The 17,181-nt window shown below is 34.1% G+C and overlaps 2 protein-coding genes across 3 annotated transcripts in view; one reads left to right on the top strand and one right to left on the bottom strand.

The window, feature by feature from the left end:
* LOC142241216 (uncharacterized) overlaps positions 1–3,509 on the bottom strand; it is a 28,451-nt gene extending 24,942 nt beyond the window's left edge. For both annotated transcript variants that reach the window (XM_075312961.1, XM_075312962.1), the window contains exons 1-3: positions 3,327–3,509; positions 2,929–3,235; positions 2,726–2,860 (exon numbers count right to left, since the gene is read on the bottom strand). In XM_075312961.1, coding sequence (XP_075169076.1) covers positions 2,726–2,860; positions 2,929–3,235; positions 3,327–3,351 — 467 coding nt within the window. In that variant the 5' untranslated portion in view covers positions 3,352–3,509. The remainder of the gene's footprint in view (positions 1–2,725; positions 2,861–2,928; positions 3,236–3,326) is intronic.
* dpr1 (defective proboscis extension response 1) overlaps positions 1–17,181 on the top strand; it is a 707,346-nt gene that overhangs the window by 401,704 nt on the left and 288,461 nt on the right. The gene's annotated exons all lie outside the window — the stretch shown is intronic.

The raw sequence follows: 17,181 nt of genomic DNA, 5'->3' as shown, positions 1-17,181 counted from the left end.
AGAAAATGTTTTCAAAATTTTATTTCGATAGAAAATGTTGTCAAAATCTCATTTCTAGAGAAAATTTTGTCAAAATTTTGGTTTGTAGAACATTTTGTCAAAATTTTAGTTTTATAGAAAATTTTGTTAAAATTTTAGTTTTATAGAAAATTTTGACAAAATTTTAGTTTTATAGAAAAGTTTGTTAAAATTTTATTTCTAAGAAAATTTTGTTAAAATTTTATTTCTATAGAAAATTTTGTCAAAATTTTATTTCTATAGAAAATTTTGTTAAAATTTTATTTCTATAGAAAATTTTGTCAACATTTTATTTCTTTGGAAAATTTTGTCAAAAATTTTATTTCTATAGAAAATTTTGTCAAAATTTTGTTTCTATAGAAAATGTTGTCAAAATTTTATTTCTAGAGAACATTTTGTCAAAATTTTATTTCTATAGAAAATTTTGTCAAAATTTTATTTCTATAGAAAATGTTGTCAAAATTTTATTTCTAGAGAACATTTTGTCAAAATTTTATTTCTATCGAAAATTTTGTCAAAATAGAAAATGTTATCGATATTTTATATCTGTAGAAAATGTTGTCAAAATTTTATTTCTATAATAAATTTTATTGAAATCTTATATCTGTATAAAATTTGTCAAAATTTTATTTCTATAGAAAATTTTGTCAAAATTGGATGCTCACAAGCAACCAGGCAGACATCAAAATAGCAACAACCCTACGGAAAATTTGACCAACATTTTATAGAATATTTTGTCAAAATTTTATTTCTATAGAAAATTGAGTCAAAATTTTATTTCTATAGAAAATGTTGTCAAAATTTTATTTCTGTAGATAGTTTTGTCAAAATTTTATCCAGGCAGTAATAAATTTTTTTTCTATATTAATAAAATTTTTTTAAAATTTTATTACTATAGAAAATTTTGTCAAAATTTTATTTCTATAGAAGATTTTGTCAAGAGTTTATTTCTATAGAAAATTTTGTCAAAAATTTGTTTCTATAGAAAATTTTATCGATATTTTATGTATGTAAAAATTTTTTCAAAATTTTATTTCTATAATACATTTTATTGAAATTTTATATATGTATAATATTTTGTCAAAATTTTATTTCTGTAAAGAATTTTGGCAAAATTGGATGCCCGCAGGTATCCTGGTAGGCATGCAGGCAGTAGTAACCTTACGGAAAATTGGTGCAAAAGGAAATTTTGTCAAAATTGGATGCCTACAGGCAACCAGGCAGGCATCAAAATAGCAACAACCCTACGGAAAATTTGACCAACATTCTATTTTTATAGAAAATGTTGTCAAAATTTTATGTCTATGGAAAATTTTGTCAAAATTTTATTTCTATAGAAAATTTTGTTAAAATTTTATTTCTATAGAAAATTTTGTCAACATTTTATTTCTAAAGAAAATGTTGTCACAATTTTTTTTCTATAGAAAATTGAATCAAAATTTTATTTCTAGAGAATATTTTGTCAAAATTTTAGTTTTATAGAAAATTTTGCAAAATTTTATTTCTATAGAAGATTGTGTTAAAATTTTATTTCCATAGAAAATTTTGTTAAAATTTTATTTCTATGGAAAATTTTGTTAAAATTTTATTTCTATAGAAAATTTTATCATCGTTTTATTTCTACAATTCTCAAAAATAATAACATATCTACAGAAAATTGGTGCAAATTGATGGAGATGTCACAATTTACGGATTTCCATACTAGCTTGATATTAAAATCTACACATTTAGTGAAATAGAACTATTGTTCCACATATTTCACAAGTTTTTTTTTAATTTCTGGTGGTATTCGGTTGCCCAAAATGAAACAGATTCCTAAGAGTTTGTCCGAGACTGGTCCATGTCTTTGGGGTGCCCCTTTGTAAATTATCCGAGGTATTAGTCAGAGGTGTTCACGTGACACGAAATTGTGGTGACTCACGAAAATTTTCGTGATTCACGCGTGAGTCACGCTCATGGAAACGGCGTGAGTTTGCGTGAGTCACGAAAATAATATCTTTGTAAGTGTGCATGAGTAACGCTCACGAAAATAATCCCGCTCTCCAATTTGCAATTTTAGTGACACCTAGGATGTTAAGAGTTTAATAACGCTCTCGATTTTAGGAAATTAATAATGCTCATGATTTCATACACGTCCCTCAGACACGTCCATCAGGTAAATCACTCGTAAAATTATTCGTGAGTCACGGAATTTTTCGTGAGTCACGACATTTTCGTGCGTGAGTTCAAGTTTTCTTTTCGTGAGTGTGCGTAAGCATGAGACCTACCAAACAATATCGTGCGTGAGTGTGCGTGAGTAAAATTTTTCCGTCGTGAGTGTGCGTGAGTAAAATATTACTCACCTGCACACCTCTAGTATAAGCCCAAGACGTGTCCTAAAGTGTAAATTTACTCCGTCAATGACAAACTCATTTTAAAGCGGCTGGTTTTCTTCCATACGTTTTGACTAGAACTGGAATTAGTCCATACGCACCAGGGACTAGTCCCGTATCGGTCCTGCGTTTGATACATTTGTCGTAGGTAATCAAGTACACCTTGATTAATATGGTAATGATTTCGCGCCAATGATTTTTTAGTTCATCTTTGATTTATGCGAAGGATGAATTGCATACATAGCCGTCGAAAACCCAAATATGTCTCTAAATTTTCTTTTGTAATCCTCTATCTCCGGAAGCCATGAACTTTTTTTTACATAATATTAACTCACCTGGGACTAAGAAGAGTTTTATACTGATATTGACACATTTCACAACTGGTATTTCCAGAGATATTTAACCACCTTTCAAGGCACTCTATATGAACATATTTCATGGTACCTTTACACAGGCATGGAGAAACCAATCTAAATTGGAAAAAAGAAAGAAATTGAATTCATTTTTAAAATCCAAACCCCATATATACAGCCTTAACCTTGTACGATTTTCACCATTATGACAAATGCGACACGTATACAAGTCCAAAGAATTCAAAGATACGGTCTCCAATTTTCTTATGGGAATAGCCGTTACATACTCTCCATTCTCCAAAAGCGCATTACTGTTTTGTTTCGAACTACATGGATTTAGGTCAATCTCTGCAATGTGTTCATTAGCTTCAGTTGAATTGGATTCGCTGTGATCTTGCTTCAAAATTGTTGCTGACATAGATCGGGAAGGCTGGGGTATATTTATTGGCTGCATTGATTCTACCTCATTTGGATCTCTAGGACTTTCGAATCCTACAAAGACAAAAGAAAAATTAATAATGATGCCACTTTTACTAGAAAAAAAATGAAAGATTGTAATTCCATTCAATACCAATATCCCTACCTTTGGATGGTGTCTTATTTTCCATTTCCTAGGTTACAGGAATAACTCAAATCACCATCAATTTTGTTGCGTTCGGTTTTATCGTTCTATTTTGCAAAAAAGTATACCAACCAATAGTTTTCTGGAATTTGTTCTCGAAACGATTTTATAAATTGATTTAAAAAATTGTTATAAATATACATATGCCAAATAGCAAATTAAATATGTCAAGTTGGAAACTCATTTGATTACTTGGATTGTGGTAACAATTATCGATGACACATGACCAAAATCCACTTTAACTAAATTTCATCTGTCATTTGTCCTATAAAAAAAGGATTTAAAATTCATTTTAATAGATTTCGAGCCTAATGTGAATGGTCTATAACATTGTCTTCTAAATTGTATGTTAGCCCATAGTTGAGTCTATAGTAGATAAAAAAAGATAAATTAAATAGTTTAGTTCTTGATCGTTCCATCTAGAGTCTAGAAATGATTATGAACCGATGTGAACCAATTTTCGCATGGTATTTAGAGGGCCAAATTTCAAACGACTTCTTCCGAAGTTAAACCCTGCGGATTTGGTTTAACATATATGTACCAAGTGATCACCTTCTAGAGCAAACTGTTATTTTTGGACAGTGAATATGTTTGTCGCAACTCAGTGATTTTCTCGGACATTATGTATCTGATTTTGACCACCATTTTATGTTTAGAGAGAAAATTAAATTTTTGTGGCAAAACTGGTGTTTTCTCCCAATCCAAAAATAACATTTAGCTCTAGGAGGCATCATGTTCCTTCTCTAGTAGCATATAAACCGAATCCCCAAGATATAAATTCGAAAACTATGAAGGAAAAAATTTCATCTGATCCGGTTGAAATTTGGTCCTTTCCTATGTGTGAGAATAATTATATTAACCAATATGGTCCAATTTGTACATGGTTGTTAGGAGGCATATACTAACATCACGTACTGGATCGGATGAAATTTGCTTTTGCAAAAGGCTCTGTATAGCAAATCTGGGAATATGGGGGCTATATATATGTTAGAATACTGGACCTATATGGCCCAATTTTTTAATGGTTGTTAGAGGGTACACACTAACACCACGTGCCAAATGTCAACCAAGAGGATTTGCAAAATCTAACAGTGATTCAATGGCCCATTTGCAATCACGGTTGTCGCAGTTGGTAGAATTCTACGAAAATTGGTAGATATTTTACTGTTTTGTAGATTGGTAGAATTCTTGATGTTTTGGCAGATTTTCAAAATATTCCTCTCCAACTAAGAAGTACTTCACGAAATTTTCTATTGAAAAACAATAAAAAGAATACTACAATAAAGTAGTAATAAAATTTTTAAAAAATTTTCTATAGAAATAAAAGTTTAAGAAAATATTTTATTGAAATAAAATCTTGAAAAAATTTATAAATTTTGACAAAATTTTCTATAGAAATAAAATTTTGACATAATTTTCTATAGAAATAAAATTTTGACAAAATTTTCTATAGAAATAAAATTTTGACAAAATTTTCTATAGAAATAATATATTGAAAAAATTTTCTATAGAAATAAAATTTTGACAAAATTTTCTATAGAAATACATTTTTGACAAAATTTTCTATAGAAATAAAATTTTTACAAATTTTTCTATAGAAATAAAATTTTGACATAATTTTGAACAAAAATAAAATTTTGAAAAAAATTAGAAGTTCTTTTAAAGGCACTACTTTAAAAGCACTTCCAAAAATGACCTCCCAAAGATGTTCTTTATTTTAACTACACAGAACTTCTTTTGATTCAGTTTTTTAAAACTCGCTTTTTTCATATTTTTAATAAGAAATTTAAAATTATTTTGTTTCAAATAGTTTAAAAAAAGAGTAAGAATTAATAAAATGGAACAAATTATATAAATTTTGTCGAAAAAAGTTCTATATCCATTCTAGAAAAATTGGAAATTTTTGAAAATGTTTGAGTTCAACCGTTTTAGACAAGCGTTAGAATGCATTAAAAATTATAAAAAATTTTAAAAATTATTTATTTGGCAAAATATGACACAATTTTATAATTCACATCCAAAACATAGAATTCGGACCACACCTTAAAAAGTGATGTAAATTCATTGCAACGGCTATTGAAATGGTGGACATCCGTCTTATGACAAGCCCATGTTAAATTCATCGCTTCTGCGCCAATTTTGCATCACTTCCGGATCCAAAAAGAACATTTTCACTACTTTTTTGGCGACGCTTTTTTTTGCTGGGTATTTTTCTATATGGTATTTTTTGGGTAAAAGAAATAAAATTTTGACAAAATTTTTAACAAAAATAAAATATTGACAAAATTTTCAACAGAAATAAAATTGTGGAAAAATTTTCTGTGGAAATAAAATTTTGACAAAATTTTCTATAGACATAAAATTTTGACAAAATTTTTTATAAAAAATAAAATTTTGACAAAATTTTCTATAGAAATAAAATTTTGACAAAATTTTTTATAGAAATAAAATTGTTTTTTTTTTTTTTTTTTTTTTTTTTTTTGATTTCAGCTTAAAACCATGCATTGACTACACTACAAGTGTAGCTTAACTGACAAAATTTTCTATAGAAATAAAATTTTGATAAAATTTTCTATAGAAATAAAATTTTGACAAAATTTTTTATAGAAATAAAATTTTGACAAAATTTTCTATAGAAATAAAATTTTGACAAATTTTTGAACAAAAATAAAATATTGACAAAATTTTCAACAGAAATAAAATTTTGAAAAAAATTTTCTATAGAAATTTTGAGAAAATTTCCTATAGAAATAAAATTTTGAGAAAATTTTCTATAGAAATAAAATTTTGACAAAATTTTCTGTAGAAATAAAATTTTGACAAAATTTTCTATTGAAATAAAAACTATTTGGTAGTTTTTTTTTTTTTTTGGCAAAATTTTCCCCAAATTGTGGGTTAAATATTTTTGGCTCAAATGGCAACTTTGTTTGCAATACCATCCGATCTACCTTAATAAAAGCTTATACTAAGTTTCACGTCAACAGCTTGTTTCGTTCGGAAGTTAGCTTGTTTTCCATATACGGAAATCATATACGCTAGATCGACTCAGAATTCCACCACTACCCAGATTATATACACCTTAGGGTGTATGTGACCAATATTTCGATATGTTACAAACAGAAAGACAATCTTATCCTATGGTAGAAGGTATAAGAATAATTCCCAAGCGGGTTTCCGAACCCTAAAAGAGTTTAAGTTTAAAAAGAAAATCTTATTGGGAAATACGAGCATCCAAAACTAGATTGGATTCCCATGTGGTCCGGAAGTAGTGTCAATTTGGATAATCTCTGATTAATTTTATGCCCTGGATATTCCTTTTTTATATATTCCACCATTGGATGGGGGTATATTAACTTTGTCATTCCGTTTGTAACACATTGAAATATTGCTCTAAGACCCCATAAAGTATATATATTCTGGGTCGTGGTGAAATTCTGAGTCGATCTGAGCATGTCCGTTCATCCGTCTTCCGAACAAAACAAGCTATCGACTTGAAACTTGGCACAAGTAGTTGTACTTGATGTAGGTCGGATGGTATTGCAAATGGGCCATATCGGACCACTTTTACATATAGCCCCCATATAAACCAACGCTCAGATTTGGATTGCGGAGCCTATTGGAGGAAATTTGGTACATGGTGTAAGTATGCGGTCTCTAACAACCATGCAAAAATTGGTCCACTTCGGTCCATAATTATAAATAGTCCCCATATAAACCGATCCGCAAATTGGGCTTGTGGAGCCTCTAAGAGAAGCAAATTTCATCCGATCCGGCTGAAATTTGGTACATGGTGTTAGTATATGTTCTCGAATGACCATGAAAAAATTGGTCCACATCGGTCCATAATTATATATAGTCCCCATATAAACCGATCCCCCGATTTGGCTTGCGGAGCCTCTAAGAGAAGCAAATTTCATCCGATCCGGCTGAAATTTTGTACATGGTGTTGTTTTATGTTCTCTAATGACCATGCAAAAATTGGTCCACATCGGCCCATAATTATATATAGCCCCCATATAAACCGATCCCCAGATTTGACCTCTGGAGCCTCTTAGAGGAGCAAAAGTCATCCGATCCGATTGAAATTTGGTCCGTGGTGTTAGTATATTGTCTCTAACAGCCATGCCAAAATTGGACCATATCGGTCCATAATTATATATAGCCCCCATATAAGACGATCCCCAGATTTGACCTCCGGAGCCTCTTAGAGGAGCAAAATTCATCCGATCCGGTTGAAATTGGGTACGTGGTTTTAGTATATGGTCTCTAACAACTATGCAAGAATTGGTCCATAATTATATATAGCCCCCATATAAATCGATCCCCAGATTTGACCTCCGGAGCCTCTTAGAGGAGCAAAATTCATCCGATCCGGTTGAAATTTGGAACGTGGTGTTGGAATGTGGTCTCCAACAAACACGCAAGAATTGGTCCATATCGGTACATAATTATATATAGCCCCCATATAAACCGTTCCCCAGATTTGATCTCCGGAGCCTCTTAGAAATTTTGAGAAAATTTCCTATAGAAATAAAATTTTGAGAAAATTTTCTATAGAAATAAAATTTTGACAAAATTTTCTGTAGAAATAAAATTTTGACAAAATTTTCTATTGAAATAAAAACTATTTGGTAGTTTTTTTTTTTTTTGGCAAAATTTTCCCCAAATTGTGGGTTAAATATTTTTGGCTCAAATGGCAACTTTGTTTGCAATACCATCCGATCTACCTTAATAAAAGCTTATACTAAGTTTCACGTCAACAGCTTGTTTCGTTCGGAAGTTAGCTTGTTTTCCATATACGAGCATCGCTAGATCGACTCAGAATTCCACCACTAGCCAGATTATATACACCTTAGGGTGTATGTGACCAATATTTCGATATGCTACAAACAGAAAGACAATCTCATCCTATGGTAGAAGGTATAAGAATAATCCCCAAGCGGGTTTCCGAACCCTAAAAGAGTTTAAGTTTAAAAAGAAAATCTTATTGGGAAATACGAGCATCCAAAACTAGATTGGATTCCCATGTGGTCCGGGAGTAGTGCCAATTGGGATAATCTCCGATTAATTTTATGCCCTGGATATTCCTTTTTTATATCCTCCACCATTGGATGGGGGTATATTAACTTTGTCATTCCGTTTGTAACACATCGAAATATTGCTCTAAGACCCCATAAAGTATATATATTCTGGGTCGTGGTGAAATTCTGAGTCGATCTGAGCATGTCCGTCCATCCGTCTTCCGAACAAAACAAGCTATCGACTTGAAACTTGGCACAAGTAGTTGTAATTGATGTAGGTCGGATGGTATTGCAAATGGGTCATATCGGACCACTTTTACATATAGCCCCCATATAAACCAACGCTCAGATTTGGATTGAGGAGCCTATTGGAGGAGCAAAATTCATCCGATCCGGTTGAAATTTGGTACATGGTGTAAGTATACGGTCTCTAACAACCGTGCAAAAATTGGTCAACTTCGGTCCATAATTATAAATAGTCCCCATATAAACCGATCCGCAAATTGGGCTTGTGGAGCCTCTAAGAGAAGCAAATTTCATCCGATCCGGCTGAAATTTGGTACATGGTGTTAGTATATGGTCTCGAATGACCATGAAAAAATTGGTCCACATCGGTCCATAATTATATATAGTCCCCATATAAACCGATCCCCCGATTTGGCTTGCGGAGCCTCTAAGAGAAGCAAATTTCATCCGATCCGGCTGAAATTTGGTGCATGGTGTTGTTATATGTTCTCTAATGACCATGCAAAAATTGGTCCACATCGGCCCATAATTATATATAGCCCCCATATAAACCGATCCCCAGATTTGACCTCTGGAGCCTATTAGAGGAGCAAAAGTCATCCGATCCGATTGAAATTTGGTCCGTGGTGTTAGTATATTGTCTCTAACAGCCATGCCAAAATTGGTCCACATCGGCCCATAATTATATATAGCCCCCATATAAGACGATCCCCAGATTTGACCTCGGAGCCTCTTAGAGGAGCAAAATTCATCCGATCCGGTTGAAATTGGGTACGTGGTTTTAGTATATGGTCTCTAACAACTATGCAAGAATTGGTCCATATTGGTCCATAATTATATATAGCCCCCATATAAATCGATCCCCAGATTTGACCTCCGGAGCCTCTTAGTGGAGCAAAATTCGTCCGATCCGGTTGAAATTTGGAACGTGGTGTTAGAATGTGGTCTCCAACAAACACGCAAGAATTGGTCCATATCGGTCCATAATTATATATAGCCCCCATATAAACCGTTCCCCAGATTTGATCTCCGGAGCCTCTTAGAGGAGCAAAATTCATCCGATCCGGTTGAAATTTGGAACGTGGTGTTAGAATGTGGTCTCCAACAAACACGCAAGAACTGGTCCATATCGGTCCATAATTATATATAGCCCCCATATAAACCGTTCCCCAGATTTGATCTCCGGAGCCTCTTAGAGGAGCAAAATTCATCCGATCCGGTTGAAATTTGCAACGTGGTGTTAGTATAAGGCCGCTAAGGTTATGTTAAAGTGGCAGCCCGATTAAGATTCAGGCTCACTTAGACTATTCAGTCCGCTAAAAACCATGCCAAATTTGGTCCATATCGGTCTATAGTTATATATAGGCGATCCCCAAAAATAATCAACCAAAATTTTATTTCTATAGTAAATTTTGTCGGTATCAGGCTAACATGAAATTTTATTACTATACAATATTTTGTCAAGATTTTATTTCTGCATTGTTGTTGTTTTTATTGCAGCTTAAAACCATACATTGACTAAACTACAAGTGTAGCTTTACCAACAGAGGAAAAGAATGTTTGTCAAATTTATTTTTTTATTATTATTTATTTCTATAGAAAATTTTGTCAAAATTTTATTGCTGTAGAAAATTTTATCAAAATTTTGTTGCTGTAGAATATTTTATCAAAATTTTATTTATATAGAAAATTACCGCAACCCTAGTAATTCGATTGTGGATGCCAGTCTTTAGTACAAGTTTCTATGCAATCCATGGTGGAGTGTACATAAGATTCGGCCCGGCCGAACTTACGGCCGTATATACTTGTTACTTTTTATTTCTATAAATTTTGTAGTTACTCTTTTGGCACACCTTAGGTATCTCAGGCAAAAACGCCATTTCACACTATGCATCTAAGCGCCAATTCAAATATTTGTGATATGGATCAAATATGACACTGAGGCATCACATTCTAGCCATAAAGAACACAAGTTTAAATCTTACCAAGGACAGAATTTTTATTAAATATATATTTGTTGATTTTTACGGTAAAATTTATCACTAACAATATTATCTTCTGCTTAAATTTTGTGGCTAACAATCTTCCATAGAAATAAAACCTGTATTCTCTCATTTTACCACAAAAGTTCTTATTCGAGCATTTACATTAATTTTTCATCATGAACAGCTGTTAAAACGTTTTGCACATCTCATTGTTTAATCCCATAGTAACTTCTATTCCATTGGCCATTACAACACATTACAATTTAGACTATAGTAACACCAACATTTTCATGATACTAGCAAATAAATACTTAATAAATTGGCCAAGGTAGAGAGTAAATAGGATATGGTATTGTCTGAAAAACAAAATCCCTATTGTGTAGAAATCTGTTAAATTGTTTTTTTTTTTTATTTGTGAATCCAGCCATTTGCAGAATTCATATCATCTAGTGGTAGTGGTAGGATCACGAAGGACTATAGCAGAGTTGTGGCATCAAGCATTGTTTTATTTTTGTCCAAGTTTTCCAGCATTCCCCAGTGGAAGTGCGCTGTAATTGTTTTCCCTGTGATTGTGGCCATCAAAGAAGGGTAGATGAAATCTTTTAAAACAAACTTTTCACTCCTTTCAATGTGGTTTTGGCCACTAAAGTGTTTGGACGCTTGTAAGTGTCTGTGTGTGTATGTGTATGTGTTGAAAACATACAAGGCAGTTAAAAATGTATTGCAATTTGTTTACTCCCATAGTGCATTAGCCAAATGCTTAGTTAGCTCTTATAGGGGAACTCATAGTCACACATACACTTTCATATAATGAAACAAGTCACTATTGAGAGAGTGTCAAAAAAAGGTGGGAGAGAGTGAGAGCTTAGGTTAGGTTAATTTAGGTTATGTGGCAGCCCGATGTATCGGGCTCACTTAGACTATTCAGTCCATTGTGATACCACAGTGGTGAACTTCTCTCTTATCACTGAGTGCTGCCCGATTCCATGTTAAGCTCAATGACAAGGGGCCTCCTTGTTATAGCCGAGTCCGAACGGCGTTCCACATTGAAACCAGTGAAACCACTTAGAGAAGCTTTGAAACCCTCAGGAATGTCACCAGCATTACTGAGGTGGGATAATCCACCACTGAAAAACTTTTTGGTGGTCGGTCGTAGCAGGAATCGAACCCACGACCTTGTGTTTGCAAGGCGGGCATGCTAACCATTGCATCACGGTGGATCCGAGAGTAAGAGCTAGAAGATACCAGCAAATTGTATGGCCAATCAAAAAAAAAAAAAATATTTCTTCTTTGGGTCTAGGAGTAGATCAGGCGTAATTCACTTTTCAATATTACACCATATAAGATTTGAATAATATTATCTTAAACGATTAAATTTCTTAAAGCACACATTCTAGAAACCTTATTCGAATAACACCAATCCACCTTATTGTATTAGTTTTATATTCCCTCAAGTTTATATTCCTTCTGATCACAAGTAGATTTTTTCCAGGTCTCTACCAACCCACAAAAATGAAACCTTTCACTCTTAGTTTTTTTAATGAATAATTTAACAATGGTTGCATTTAAAATGTCTCCCTACCCCACCCAGTCCATCTCTTGTGATGGTAACGGGCAACCACAATGCCGAACGGATGCCATTCAACAATGGTCTACAAAAGTTTCATTTAACAGAACAACACCTGAATTGCCTGGAAAAGGAAAACATCAACAGCTGAACCAAAAAAAAAAAATATTTTGAATTGTTAAGCTTTTCATTTCATTCACTTGTGTAGTTTTCGAGGGGAGTAAAGTGAAGTAACTGAATGCTTGTTGTTGTTGTTTAATTCAAACCAGCCAGATAAATATTTTAATAGTTTCTTGTTTTTAGCGCCTAGAGACTATTTGTCCAAAAAAAAAGTTGAATATTGTTGGAAATTTAAATGAACTATTGTGGTTTTTGAAATTTAGAAGATGAGTAGTTAATAGTGGTACAGCATTACCAGCATTATGAATGTAAGGTTTGAGTGAGCGAGTATATTTTAGCGGCCTTTGACCACTATAGGCAAAGAATTCAACTGAGAGTCAATGTGAATGCAGTATTGGATGCAGCTATCAAAACCTATAGATTTGTGCGGCTCGAGGAACTAAAGATCAAGAATTGGCTGAGCTGAAGACCAAGAGGGCTCGAGGAACCAAAGATCAAGAATTGACTGAGGTGAAGACGAAGAAATAAATTCAAACAAGTATATACGTCCGTAAGTTCGGCCAGGCTGAATCTTATGTACCCTCCACCATGGATTGCGTAGAAACTTCTACGAAAGACTGTCATCCACAATCGAATTACTTGGGTTGTGGTATCTTAAAACTTCTTAACATCGTTTTCTAAATTGTGAGTTAGTCCATACGTGGTATATATTAGACAAAAAAGGTATGTATAGTTAAGTCAACAAATAATTACGAATCGATATGGACTTTTTGCACGGTACGTAGAGAGTCATAATTGAAATATGGCGGTCGCTTATATGGGGGCTATATACAATTATGAACTTGATATGGACCAATTTTTGTGTGATTGGAAATCGATTTATCTGAGGGATATATATAACTATAGACCTATATGGACCTAGTTAGGCATGGTTGTTAACGACCATATACTAGCACAATGTACCAAATTTCAACTCACTCGGATGAAATTTGCTCATCCAAAACCAAATCTCGGGATCGGTTTATATGGGGCTATATATGATTATGGACTGATATGGACCACTTTTGACATGCTTGTTAAATATCATATACTATCGCCACGTACAAAATTTCAAGCAGATCGTATGAATTTTGCTTCTCCAAAAGGCACCGGAGGTCAAATCTGGGGATCGGTTTATATAGGAACTATATATAATTATGGACTGATAGGAACCAATTCCTGCATGGTTGTTGGATACCATATACTAACATCACGTACCAAATTTCAACGGAATGGGAAGAATTTTGCTCTTCCAACGGGCTCTGGACGTCAAATCTGGGGATCGGTTTATATGGGGTCTATATATAATTATGGACCGATGCCGACCAATTTTTGCATGGGAGTTTGAGGCCATATATTTACACCACGTACCAAATTTCAACTGAATCAGATGAATTTTGGTCTTCCAAGAGGCTCCGGAGGTCAAATCTGGTGATCGGTTTATATGGGGGCTATATATAATTATGAACCGATGTGGACCAATTTTTGCATGGTTGTTAGAGACCATATACTAACACCATGTACCAAATTTCAGCCGGATCGGATGAAACTTGCTTCTCTTAGAGGCCTCGCAAGCCAAATCGGCGGATCGGTTTATATGGGGGCTATATATAATTATGGACCGATGTGGACCAATTTTTGCATTTTTGTTAGAGACCATATACTAACACCATGTACCAAGTTTCAGCCGGATCGGATGAAATTTGCTTCTCTTAGAGGCCTCGCAAGCCAAATTTGGGGGTCCGTTTATATAGGGGCTATACGTAAAATTGGACCGATATGGCCCATTTGCAATACCATCCGACCTACATCAATAACAACTACTTGTGCTTAGTTTCAAGTGGATAGCTTGTTTCGTTCGGAAGTTAGCGTGATGTCAACAGACGGACGGACGGACGGACATGCTCAGGTCGACTCAGAATTTCACCACGACCCAGAATATATATACTTTATGGGGTCTTAGCGCAATATTTCGATGTGTTACAAACGGAATGACAAAGTTAATATACCCCCATCCTATGGTGGAGAGTATAATAAAGAGCAGTAGATGACCATCGCATTCTGAAATTTACTTTATTGTAGCGGACTTTGACTATTTGACTATTTCGAGAAGGATACAACCCACAAACGGTTAACAGGTCTTTGAATCGGTTCAAAACAAAAATCAATAAAAAAATGCCCTATTTTGTGAATAAAAGTAGAATTACATACCATGCGTTCAATACGTACAATGCGTCCGATAATTGAAGAGTTGAAATTTCTCTTTAAAATCAAAAGCTCGAACAGTCTGCCGCAAACAGATAAAAATCAACCCTTCCATCAACGATTGACGCATTCAACCGTAATAACCCAGCAAAAAAATTTGCAAGTTCTTTTCAAGGCACAACTTTAAAAGAACTTCCAAAAATGCCCTCCCAAATATGTTCTTTGTTTTAACTGTACAGGAAGTTCATTTGAATCAATTTTTTTATAAATCGCTTTTTTCATATTTTTAATGGGAAATTAATATTTTTTGTTTCAACTAGTTTAAAAACATATTAACGGCCATTTTCATGCAGCTCCATTAGACTTTAACTCCCAGTTAACAGAAAGTAAAATGAATATATCTTCTCTCCGGTTAACGTTAACTGAAAAATTTTTAGCAGTTAAGTTCCTAACTGGCATTTTGACGATATTAGCAAGATGGTAGGTTTGTCCATAGTACGGTTTAAAAGTTCGTTAGCTAACGTAGCACTAACGGAGCTTCATGAAAATGGGGGTAAGAATTAATAAAATGGTACAAATTATTTAAATTTAGCCGAAAAAAATGGTAAACGGAATTTTAGAAAATATTTGATGACAAACGTTGCAGACAAGCATTAAAAATCAATATCACAAAATTTCTTAATTCACATCCAAAACACTGATTTCACCTCACACCTTAAGAAGTGATGCACATTCAGTGCTGCGGCTGTTGAAATGATGGACATCCGTCCTATGACAAGCCCATGTTTAATTCATCGCTTCTGCGTCAATTTGGCGCAACTTCCGTATCCAAAAAGAACATTTTCACCACTTTTTTGGCTACGTTTTTTTTTTTTGCTGGGAAGTGCTTTCTTTTCCATCAAGTGTAACGAAGCGTAGAAAGACTCGAAAGTCCGCTGGCAAAGTAATGGCCTCTGTTTTTTGGGATGCGCATGGAATAATTTTTATCGATTATCTTGAGAAGGGAAAAACCATCAACAATGATTATTATATGGCGTTATTGGAGCATTTGAAGGTCGAAATCGCGGCAAAACGGCCCCGTGCCACAAGTCATTGAGAACGATGGCAAAAATTCATGAATTGGGCTTCAAATTGCTTCCCCACCCACGGTATTCTCCAGACCTGGCCCCCAGTGACTTTTTCTTGTTCTCAGACTTCAAAAGGATGCTCGCAGGGAAAAAAATTAAGCTGCAATGAAGAGGTGATCGCCGAAACTGAGGCCTATTTTGAGACAAAACCGAAGGAGTACTACCAAAATGGTATCAAAAAATTGGAAGGTCGTTATAATCGTTGTACCGCTCTTGAAGGGAACTATGCTGAATAATAAAAACGAATTTTGACAAAAAATGTGTTTTTCGGGGACTTATCAGCCAACCTGTTGTACCGATCTTCTTTGACGTCCGTCTGTCAGTTCATCTGTCTGACCATGTATTTATTACAGCTAGCAATTACTAACCAATACGGGAGCCACCGTGGTGTAATGGTTAGCATGCCCGCCTTGCATACATAAGGTCGTGGGTTCGATTCCTGCTTCGACCGAACACCAAAAGTTTTTCAGCGGTGGATTACCCACCTCAGTAATGCTGGTGACATTTCTGAGGGTTTCAAAGCTTCTCTAAGTGGTTTCACTGCAATGTGGAAAGCCGTTCGGACTCGGCTATAAAAAGGAGGTCCCTTGTCATTGAGCTTAACATGGAATCGGGCAGCACTCAGTGATAAGAGAGAAGTTCACCACTGTGGTATCACAATGGACTGAATAGTCTAAGTGAGCCTGATACATCGGGCTGCCACCTAACCTAACCTAACCTAACCTAATTATTAACCAATTGTTATGAAATACGGCACAGGGACAAGGACGAACGCTATTGAATTTAGGAAAACCGTAACAAAAAAACAAATTTAATTTCCATATACGTGCAGAAATGAGTACATAATATTTTTTTCATTTCTAAACGAATGAAATAAGCCGTAAGAAGGAAACTAAAAATAATTTTAGTTTTCCTTTATTCCTTCTTCAATTCTAAATAAAACAAACAAAAAACTCAAAACAAAAAGTAAAGAATTCAGAGAGATAAATAAACGTAATAAAAAAACTCGCATGTATTCAATTTTGCACTTTTCTATACCGGTGTCAGTTGGACCATTTTCTAGTATTTAGTCGGGAGCCACCGTAGTGCAATGGTTAGCATTTCCGCCTTGCATACACGAGGTCGTGGGTTCGATTCCTGCTTCGACCGAACACCAAAAAGTTTTTCTGCGGTGGATTATCCCACCTCAGTAATGCTGCTGACATTTCTGAGGGTTTCAAAACTCAGTGATAAGAGAGAAGTTCACCAATGTGGTATCACAATGAACTGAATAGTCTAAGTGAACCTGATACATCGGGCTGTCACCTAACCTAACCTAACCTAACCTAGTACTTATTCCATAACCCTTATTATTTATCAACCGATCTTACTCAAAGTTGATTAATGTAATCTTCTATAGCACTAACAATATGTGCATAAAATCATCGAAATCGGTTCAGATTTAGATATAGCTCCCATATATATGTATAGCCCGACTTTCCCAAATTTGGACATAGAACCCTTTTT

Source organism: Haematobia irritans, chromosome 5 (genome assembly GCF_050003625.1).
Source record: "Haematobia irritans isolate KBUSLIRL chromosome 5, ASM5000362v1, whole genome shotgun sequence".
NCBI lineage: Eukaryota > Metazoa > Arthropoda > Insecta > Diptera > Muscidae > Haematobia > Haematobia irritans.
Note: the sequence above shows the minus strand (reverse complement) of the source record. Positions and strands in the feature narration are given on the sequence as shown.